This window comes from Pollicipes pollicipes, unplaced genomic scaffold, assembly GCF_011947565.3.
Source record: "Pollicipes pollicipes isolate AB1234 unplaced genomic scaffold, Ppol_2.1 Scaffold_1600;HRSCAF=1878_pilon_pilon_pilon, whole genome shotgun sequence".
Lineage (NCBI taxonomy): Eukaryota > Metazoa > Arthropoda > Thecostraca > Pollicipedomorpha > Pollicipedidae > Pollicipes > Pollicipes pollicipes.
In genome coordinates, this window is record NW_023595962.1 from 5226055 (window position 1) to 5236615 (window position 10561).

General features: G+C 56.6%; 1 protein-coding gene across 2 annotated transcripts; it reads left to right on the forward strand.

The window, feature by feature from the left end:
• Positions 1 to 603: 603 nt before the first annotated feature.
• On the forward strand, positions 604 to 9633 carry LOC119090534 (uncharacterized). Of its 2 annotated transcripts, none has more exons than XR_005093255.1 (4): positions 604 to 802; positions 1071 to 1251; positions 1930 to 2060; positions 2465 to 2676. XR_005093255.1 is itself a non-coding variant. In XM_037213354.1 (4 exons), exons 1-4 carry the CDS (start codon positions 1034 to 1036, stop codon positions 9118 to 9120), a joined length of 429 nt encoding a protein of 142 aa, XP_037069249.1. In that variant the 5' UTR covers positions 604 to 1033; the 3' UTR covers positions 9121 to 9633. The 2 variants fall into 2 exon arrangements, 1 of the variants encoding a protein (XP_037069249.1); XM_037213354.1 differs by adding an exon at positions 9108 to 9633 and having other exon boundaries at positions 604 to 1251; positions 2465 to 2531.
• The last annotated feature ends 928 nt before the right edge of the window (positions 9634 to 10561 follow it).

The window sequence follows — 10561 nt, forward strand, 5'->3', positions numbered from 1 at the left end:
CGCCGCATGCCGTCCCTGCGACGGCTCACAACCTACCATTACTGCTCACTGCCGGCGCCGTTATCCGTTGACGTCGTCTGTGAGTGTTTTGTGTGTTTTGTCAGTGTGAGTGCGACAGACGCCTCTAAAGCGTTATCATTGAATGGCGCATGCCTCAGTCGCGGTGTTATCGGACGGAGTCTGGGAGCGAGGGCAAAGGCTGCAGGACGCAGCGCTGTCTCAAACTGAAACCCGTGTGTCGTTCCAGCCCGGCTCTCAAGATACCTGGAAGCGTTGGATTTGTTCTACTTCGACGCGGCCCCACAGCCTCTGGAGGGGCTGTGCTCCAGGTGTCCCCGGCTGGGGGACGTCACGCTGCCTCGCGGGTCTGCCGAGCGGTGCGCGGAGGCGCTGCTTCGCCGCCTGCCGTCCCTGCGGCGGCTGGACGTGGCGGAGAGTGACGTGCGGGGAGAGTGTTTATCGCTGCTCCCCGAGTCATTGGAGGCTCTCTCGGTGGCCTATTGTCTACATCTACAGTCGGCCTGCCTGCGTCAGCTGACCCGCTGTCCTCGGCTGCGGCGGCTGGACGTGTCATGGGTGAAGGGGCTGCAGGCGGCAGACCTGGCGGCGGTGCTGGCCGGCTGTCCACAGCTGGAGCGGCTGACGGCGTGGAGGCTGGAGCCGGCGCTGGAGCTCTGCCTGCCGCCGGCCGGCCTCCCCTCCCTCCGACACCTGGACGTGACGGACTCCGGTGGAGTCACCGACTCCACGCTGAAGCGGCTGCCCGACCTGCTGCCAGGCCTGCATTCACTCAGCATATGCGGTGAGCATATTCCACATCACGCAGTTTCCGTGTATTCCGTAGTGGCAACACGGTGATGGTGCAGCTGAAGTGACGCATTAAAGCCAGCTGTTCCATATCAATAGGACACGCTCCCGACCCCGCATACCGTGGCTCCGCCATGAAGTTGCGAAAGGCGGTGTTGTCCACAGCACCAGCGGTTCAGCCGCTGTTCATGTTCTGACGTCATCTGGCGATCACGTGACGGTGCTGATGCATTGGACCCGGTCCGGCTTCTTGTGTGTTTCAGGGTGTCGCGGGGTGACGGTTGTTGGGCTGGACAGCCTGCCGCGGCTCAGGCAGCTGCGTCAGCTGGACCTGACCAGGCTGTCAGCTGTGACGGACGCCACACTGGACCGGCTACACGGGCCGCGTCTGAGGATGCTGAACCTGACCGAGTGCGTCTCTTGTTCAACAGATGGGGTCACACGGTGAGCTCACCGGTGGGGGACGTGACGAAGGCGATTAGATGAGGAACATTGCAAACTGGCGGCGTTTCACGTGGCCTGGACACCCCGGGAGGCTGCCTGTTGTTGTTGTTTAGCTCTCGGCGTGTTTCCTGCCCAGCCGAGCCCAGCCGAGGCAGCTGATATGTGACCTCGATCAGTAGTCTAAGCCTGGCCCAAGACGGGCCGGTGTTGAACGGCCAGCGAACTGCAGCCTTAATGAACCAGGCTGTGCCCCTGCCTGCGGTGTGCTCGCCCTGTCCCCTCCGCGTCGCCATCCCCCCGTAGGTGTGACCCGGTGCCGGCCCATACCGGTGGCCGTAGAGTCTGCTCCTCCGCAGCTGAGCTCACCGCGAGACAGCACTTGTGCGTCCCGCTCCCAGGGCCGTCACGTGGTGCAAGCCCCATGTGCCCGGGGTGTTGCGGCCGGGACGGGCTCTGACGTCACACCGGGCTCCCCACTGCGTCATCCGTCCAGTCAGAGCCGGCTGCAGGGGGCGGCACCCGCTGTTACGGCGGCGGAAGCCTCGCAGGCTAACGTCTGCTGACGCTGGCGAACAGTTGATTTGGCGCGTGGCGCACCACGGAGCACGTGGGTGGTGCGCCCTTTGTTCCGCTGTGTGCCGGTGTTGTGGGTGTGACGTGTGCTGTGCTCTGTTGCAGGCTGGTGCTCGGCTGTCCGTCACTGACGGTACTGGGGTGGGGGTGGTCTGACCTAGACCGGACCAGGTCCCTGGTAGACAGCCTGGTGCGCCAGCTGCCCCCGGACCGTGACGTCACGCTCGAGGTCAACGGTAGGTGGATGTCGCACCCGCTCTCCTCCGTGTCGACGGATGGAGCGAACTGAGCGTTCGTCGCTCCGTCAATGGGATCGTTGATTATGCGCCCCAGGCTATTTATCGGAGGCTGGAATTGTCGCGCCAAGTCTGGTCCGACGGCTGAGCTCCGAGTCAGCTAACTAAGCAGTGATTGCACGTTGAAAGTGCATCGCACCGCATCCTCGTCGGGGATACGTCTGGGTGACCGTGCTACCTTCCATTGTTACACTGCACCCCCGGCGGTCGCTTGTTCACGTGGCGCCTGGGTTGCCGCGGCGAGAAGACGGAGCGCACGACCCCGTGCTGCGGTGACCGGTGTTTGTGTGAGCCAGCCGCCGTGTGTGTTCGGTGGCTGATGTCGACCCACGCTCTGCCGGCAGCCGGGCATCTGCAGCGTCTGCCGCCGCTGTCGCCCGGCCCGCTCAGCCTGAGGAAATATAAGCCATGGTGAGCATCACACAGGCCACAGTGCTGCGGCCCGGCCCGGTCAGGTGCGCCGCCACCGTCCGACACGCCACAGCCACGTGTTGCCGGCCCACCGGCGCACGCCCTCCACTGCCGACGCCGCGTGTCGCCACGTGCCTGCACGTGCCTGCCGCCACGCCGTGCGGCACGGCCGTGCTGTGTCGGCACGTGCTGCAACCGTGTGCTGCGAGCGGCAGCTGGCTGGGGAGAGGCGTGTTGAGCAGCGTGTCTGTGCAGCCGGAGCTGTGCGGCAGTCAGTTGCTGACGGGCGTCTCGTTGGCGAGGTCTGACTGCGTCCCAGCCGGCCGCCGGTGGAGCGTCCGCACTGGGCCGCCCCCGGTTGGCGGGTGAGCCCGTGGCCGGCCGGTGCTTGGTCCGGACGCTCGTGTCACCGGCCCGTCCGTCTGCTGTCGCCTGTGCTGGTCTGCTGTGTGCTGGTCCGACCGCTGGTTGCCCGACGCCACTGGTGCAGCCGTCGCACACATCTGACAATGCTGCAGTCACGGCTACACGGCGATAGTGAACACACGGCAATGCTGGAGCAGCAGCGAGACGAACCCGAGACCCGCAGCGTATTAACTGGCCTCCCCGAGGCTGTTGACCAATGGCCGCCGTGCTGCCGATCGCCGGCGCCCTGCTGCCTTGTCATTGGCTGAAATGCCAAAGACATCGGCCGTCAGGCTTCATTTCATTAGTTAGCAGTTAATAGCCGGTCTTTCATTGGCTAGCCGTAGAAATTTGGGCGGAGCCACCGTACGTTTGCATTGTCAGTCCGTGACCGCGGCAAAGCGTTCTGATGGCTCATCATGGCGGCCGACGCACAGTGCGTCCTATTTCGTGAGAAGCAATGACGCCTCCCAGCGCCTGTGCACAAAATGTGTACGGGCAAAGCAACAATATCAGTCGTTTGCCGCGTTATCTTGGAAATATGTTACACAAACAAAGATGTAAATTGTGCGTGGTTGAAATAAGTATTTGTGGGTGCTGTAGCATGGGGACTCGTCCCTTAGAATATTTGTCATATTCAACGCTGCACCCGTGAAGTAGCCTGGAATGTAGCATCACACGAGGTATTGATATGCTCCATTCACATTTTCACCTTCGACACAAAACCTATGGAATTTATTCGGGATCAGCGAGCCCTAAACACGCCAGACCACAACGTTGCTAAACTGGGCACCGGCCAACGTTGGCAGAACGGCGAGATACTGCCCGCTCATTGGTCAAGAGAAGCCGGCCCAGTCGAGATCGACCAATCGCAGAGCGGTAGACTTCTTCGGGTGTCGGTGGAATTATCTGGGCATGTTTCCTGCTGGACTATGAAACTATCTATCGCTCATGGTCCCGGGTCCCATCCGGCTCCACTCATCAGCCGTCTCCTTACATGCCCTCGGCTACATCGCTGTCCCCTATTTCGACATAAATCGCCGAGTCTATATAGTGTATTGTAAAGCTGTCCCTTCTTTAGACTTAATAACTGACCGGCCCGCAATCCATATTTGGAAATCCCGTCCCCGCAAAGAAATGTTCCCGGAAAAGCTGGCTGCGCCTGGAAGCCCGATTTCAAGTATTTGATGTATTCAATGCTATACCCATTATTCCAGGTGCAGAATCTCACACATAATACAACATTTAAACAAGTGACCACTATGTCACTTAATCAACTCAAACAGTGGTCAGAAAACTGCAACAGTTTCTTGCATACGTGTGGTTCACTCGCACCGAAACTATTAACTATATAAACTATATACTTAAGCCATCCTCTGGCTTAGACACAGAGATTCACTTTGTCCGCTCCAGAAATGTGTTGCATGAGGTGAGCCAAGTTGTGACCTATACCCAAGGCTCCATTTCCAAACCTGGATCACCTCTGTCCGTGGCATATTGTGTAGGTATGTGCCTAGACAATGCACTAATCACTTCTGTTGTGAAAAATGACTATGCTGAATGCCGATGACTGATATAACAACGTTTACCCACTGAATCTTAAGGGAATGTCTCACATTTGAAAACATTGGAGCAAGCATTAGGTGTGATGCAATAAGTTCACTTATAACTATTGTTATACTTTTTAAGGGGAGAAGACTGTTCTAGGAGCACAATTCTCTGTTTAGTAGATTTGCTTCTCAATGCGTCAGCGTGTGATCACCTTATCGTACCTTGCAGTGCCGTGATTGAGATCCAATTGGCGGCCGTTATATCTGTAAAACGTGCTCAAGAACGCCAGACATGAACAACTCAACAACTGTATTTGTCTTGGCCTTGATCGCTGCATGGCTTATGTAATGCGAGGGCTAGAATGACAATATTATGACGGCATGAATGCTGAGATGACTTTGAATACTCTCCCGGTACACCTTTCTCCATTTTCGCGGGCGTGTACCTCAGAGACCAGAGCCGCTTGAGCCTTAGGTCCGTGGTGAGTTAAAACATGATGCACATTTTAACTCACCACGAGATTAAATGGCCCTTACTTCTGTGTTTACCTCCTAAAGTACAACGTAACTGCTCGCCTGTTCCAATACAACGTTGAGTATATTGAAGAGCACGGAATCGATGTTGTACGAGACTGCGCAATACTGGCTCCAACTGTGTTCCTTTGCGCGATTAATTACAACAAAAACTGTCCTAAGAGAACTTTGTGTTTGACGAGGAGCAGGGTAAGTGGCTAGGGATCCTCTCTCGCGGCCAACATTTTCCGCAGGCTTGAAGACATGCGCGCCTGTTACTTACCCACATAATTCGTAAATTAGGGCAAACAGATTTGAATTCCCTATCCCACAATAACCCCCATATTTAGTAAATTTGTGCACTTTATGTCTGCGTGCTTCTTAGTTTTGCGTCGACGTCATTATGTCACGTTTGTATGCAGCTAAAATATTCACTAAATTGGTACGCCTTTGGAAACAATGGAAGCAATTTCCATACCACGTATGCGTTAATGCCGAGTAAATGAAAAAATACCGAACATGATTTGAATATTCAAACGTGTGATAACCACCCAAGCACCACGGGGTAGACCCAGCTCACAGCGGTACCCGACAGGCAGAATGAAACACCGGCGTTGTCAGAACCCTAAACTATCAACAACTGCTTTTAACATCAGCCATGGCTGTTACTTTTGACGAATCTGGCGACAAACAAATTATAATGAGTATGTCAGTCAATGAACCAATCCATACACATTCAGACATCCATACCAGTGCAGTACACACAAGCCGCCGATGCTCCTGCCACCAGCGACGGAAGGCGCAACTCATTGATATAGGTGGCGCTTGCTGCCACCAAGCGAATGGAGTTTGAATTGAACGCTTGAGTTGCTGTACGTTGCATGACATCAGTAGCCCAGGCAAGGGGGGGGGGGGCATAATGGACACGTGCCTTCCCCTGTCCTTAAGTGGATGATCAAGTCTTATAGATGGTCAGAATCGTAGGTCCCGAGGGGCCGAATGGGCCCCTCGGGACCTATGATTAAGGGTACAATTTCAAGGCCCAAAGGGCCCAAAATGCTGACCGGAGGTGGCATTCAGGGGTCCGATCCGCAGGGCCTGGCACTTCAATGCCATCCAGAGGGCTCTGCGCGCTCATCAGGGGCCCCCTGGGTCGATATGGGCCGATATGTCGGTCAAGCATCATCAGTACCGCACACTCGGCTCTGTGTCGGCTTGGCCTAAGGGCCTGCTTCATAATCAGCTACAAAGCCGGAGACAGCGATTTATAATAGTCGGGACCCCTGCAGCTGTCAGAGTCCCGCGGTAACTACCATAGGTTCCTGTATTCCATGGGGCTCCGAGCCAACCAGGGGCAGTGCTCGATGAGGCCCGAAGAGGGGCCCGGACGGCCCAGTGGAGCCAACGATCAACGGTTGGAGGGTATAAGGACCTGAAGGACTGGCTGTAGATGGCATAAAGAATCGCGGCCCGCAGAGTCGTGACCTAAAATATCAGTGAGAGGTCCTCTTGCACCGTCTGAGGATCACTGAAACAATGCGGATGTCTCGATCGGCGAGAGACTACGAGCACCGAACAGTTGGATCACTGTCACTCTGAACCCTGGGGGCCATTTGCCAAATTCGAGCAAGGCTGGGGGCCACAACTCACGATTGTCTAGGCCCTGAAACAATGAATGGGGCCCCTTCGTCGGCCAGGGGTCCACAGTGCCTGACAGGGTGTCATGTGTCAGCTAGTGGCCCCAAGTCGGTCACAGGCTTTGCTTGAGGCTTTGCTCCGAGGGGGACGAAGGGATCCTCGGAACCAAAGATCAAAGGTCCGATAGGAAGGCTGAGGGGCCCGAAGAGCTGGCTGTAGGTCACATTTCGTACCCCGCCCGTAGGACCGTGATCTGAAATGCCAGTTAGAGAGTCCCTTGTACTGATTTGGGACCCGCGAGTCAGAGCGTTTTATTTCGGCCAGAGACCACCAACACCAGACAGTCGGCTCTGTGTCGGTCTGATCTCCTGGGACCCATTTCCCAAGCCGGGTCAAGGCCGGGTCGGCGATTTGCACTGGTCACAGCCCCTGCAACAATACGGGACTCCTGTACCTATCAGAGGCCCAGTGCCTAACACGGTGTTCTGCGTTAACAAGCGGATTCGAGTCAGTCAGCGGAACATCTGCTCAACAGGGACGGAGACGGAACCCCGAATGACAGAGGACCTCTTGCGCTGGCCGGGGCCCTCTAACAATGAAAAGAAACATTGTAACGTATGATTGTTGATTAACGTATGATTGATAACGTTTGTAACGCGTGTTCACATTGAGACCATGCAAGGGTCCGGTGCCAGTCCGGTGCCAGCCAGTACCGAGCGGCTGTCCCTGCAGTCCAACTCCAGCATGGGTCCATTAAGCCAAGCTGGAGTCTATGCGCCAACTTTTGGACCACCTCAGCGTCAGGAAGGGACAAATGTGATATGATATATCCCTCTAAGGGCATCCGGATCGACAAGGAAATCCCACCCCGTGGTGCCCGAATGGCAGCACGGGCAGAATGATAGAAGCAGAACGGCGGAAGACACCCCGCGGTGGAACGGAACGGCCCTTCAGCTCCTGACCGGGAGCTATAATGTGGGTCCTAGTGTTCTACTCGGCAGACCTTCTTGCCCGGAAAGACACAAGGAATTTCATTTGTGTTGAAAACAGTGGGTCGAAACGCGTTTAAAAACGAGCCAGGCCATGCTACGTTTGCCTGAGAAACTTTTTTTTTGCAGAATTGGTTAGTGAAACAAATAACATCAAAAGGTTTGAGCCTGCGCGCCCGAAATCTCGGGAGCGAGGACAGCGATGGTCTGGGTTGCAGTTTCCGGGAAATGGAATGGCGTTGGCCACTGGAAGTAACACCACGCACCCCGCGCGAGAACGACCGTCGTAAAATAATGGTTCCGAATGTCCTTCAACATAAATTCACAGCGTGCAAAGAAAACACTGGGCCTACCCTTCATTACCTTTGAGGCTGTATTCCTGATAGATGAACAGTTACAGCAACATGAAAAGTAGATGTTCTATATTTACCGCCCCAGTTCCACCGCCAGCGCCATCTTGCGGTGCTGCACAGGCCAGGCTGTTCTTAACATCGATCCAAAAATCGCACCTATGAAATATATGCCCGGACTGCCCTCCAAATGTACGCAGTGATGTCCCAAAGCGTTCAAAGGTACTTCTTTCAGATGCGCCATCATTTTCGTCCACTCGTTGGCCACGGCTTAGTATTAGCCACAGGTCCGACGCTGCGCGGCTTACGGAGACTGCAACGCCTCGCGGGGAGGTTTTGTTACTAAGGTTTGCGAGCGTGCATGCTCAAAACTGCGTACATAATTCGTGTAACTAAACGATTTTGACTAAATCTTGAACACTTCCTGATAAACATGGCTTGGCCAAGTTAACACAAAATGTTAACCCATTTTGATATACACTCTACATTCGCGGGCCTCTGCAGAACCCGGATGAGAATTATGACGAAGGTTCTTAGTTCTATCAGTTTAGAAAGAGTCCAATGGACCGTTGTAAAATAGGGTAGTACCGACGCGTTATGTGATGAACTCGTTTTACGCATGATTTCTTTAGTTAATACATTAGAAAATGCAGTCCAAATTTATCTCGCGGTCACTTCTGGCTTCTTTGTCAAGAACAGAGAGAGAATGAAAAATATCAATGAAGAGCATGCTCTCATTGACAAACGGGACATATCTAGGCGATTTGGGGGGGGGGGAGAAATTTCCACTATTAGGGACCCTTCGTCAACCCTGCGCCCCCCCCCCCCCCTTGCCAAGGCTCTGGATTCACGACTGCGTGACGTCTTTGCTAGCCGAGCGTGCTGTACACTGCTTGTGGGTGGACCGTGACGATAGGCTCCGCTTTGCTCCGGTCTGGTCTCCGATTTGTGCGGTCATTAGTTGGTTCTGCCTTGAGTGCGGCAACTCTGGTGGTGTTGGTCATTGACAAAAACCTTCCTAAAAGAATTATTTGCGCTTTCCTGTGCATCGGCGAACGGTTTGTGTGCCTTCTGTCGCCGCTGGCACCGGGCTTCCCCACTTTTTGGGGCTTTACTCCGCTCTTGTTCTAGGTGGACTTCATGAACAACGAACGAGGTTGGCGGCGGCGGCGGCGACTGCAGTGGTGCATGCTGAAGTATCGCTGCAGGGCCGCTGCAGTGGGGCAGCAAGCGGCATCGAGTGCGGCGAGCAGCCGACCAAGCCGTGACGGTGGCCCGACTGCCCGCCGCTGTCGCCTGCCGGCCGCCGGCCTGATCCGGCTGACAGCAGTGAAGCAGTCGGGTCTGACGAGAACCCGTGCCATTGGTGCCGGTCGGTCCAGGACGGGCTGATTCGGAACGCGGTGTCGCTGGTGGAGGCGGCCTCGCTCTCGGCCAAGCCGTGCACCTCGTGCCGTATGCTGGCCGACCTTGTGCAGCTGAAGGACGGCGACGTCGCGACACGGCACGGCGCCAACAGTGAGGTGGACCAGGCTACAGCCGTGTCGGGCGTGTAGTAGCCGGTCGGTAGACGTGGTGCGGGCGCGGGATGACCTGGACGAGCTGCGCCAGTACCTGACGGGCCCGGGCGCCACCGGTTGGTCGGCATCGGCGACCGGTGCCGGACCGGACAGTCAGCCGCAGCAGACCCGGCGGCGGTCGCGTGGGCGCCGGGCGGACCCTCAGCTTCGACGGCCGGCTGGTGGCACAGTCGACGGCTCCACGCCGAGACGGTCGAACAGTGCAGACGAGAGCCGGTACAGGCCGCGGTGCCGCCGTCAGTCGCAGGACACAGCTCGTCCGTTGGACGGCGGCCACAGCGCAGAGGCGAGCGCTGCTCGATGTGATGGACCACGATCAGGAATAGCAGGACGCGCCCCAGGACCAGACGCGCTCCTCCGGAGAGGGGAAGGGGAGGGGCTCCCCCTCAATAATGAACAGCCTGCGAATCTCCTGTCGTTGGCATTGGCTGGTGTTCGCTGCCGGTAGTCAGGCCCTGCGGCATCTCGGTCAGCCCCAGCTGCTGCAGTTGGGACGTGGGCCCGGCCGGCACCGGGACCGGCATGAGCGCGTCCAGAGTGACAGGGGTGGATCGGGCGCGGGCGGCGCCTGGTGCGCAGCCGGCGCCCGCGCAGCCGACACCGGAGGCGCAGCAGCAGCCGCCGGCAACGGAGCCGCGCCACCACAGGCGCCACAGTCAGGCCTCCGAACTGGTGTGTGTCCGTGTCCCACGGCGGAAGCACGGCACTCCACGGAACCTAGCGGACATGAGGAGCACCTCGGACAAGGGGACAATGGGCCGCACTTAAATAAATAGGCATTGTTTTGTGCCCCCACTATATGTTTGGCTAAGCGTGAAATCACCTACCTAAATTCATCCAGTTAACCGGAAGACGAGACACGTGCACCACTTCTCCAGAGTGATCTCTGAAATGTCACCACGTGGAGTTGTGTGCCGCACCGGTTCAGAAACGTTAAGTCAAAGTTGTAATGCCGTTGCAATACGTAATCCCCCGGGCCGGATCGGAACCTGCCGATCACTGCTT

What these genes read in the sequence shown, in the direction of transcription:
- LOC119090534 (XM_037213354.1), top strand. Translation starts at nt 1,034, where the DNA reads ATGCATTGGACCCGGTCCGGCTTCTTGTGTGTTTCAGGGTGTCGCGGG. An exon ending in TCAACAGATGGGGTCACACG is followed by an intron (nt 1,252 to 1,929) that starts GTGAGCTCACCG and finishes GCTCTGTTGCAG; the next exon opens with GCTGGTGCTCGGCTGTCCGT. An exon ending in CGTCACGCTCGAGGTCAACG is followed by an intron (nt 2,061 to 2,464) that starts GTAGGTGGATGT and finishes CTCTGCCGGCAG; the next exon opens with CCGGGCATCTGCAGCGTCTG.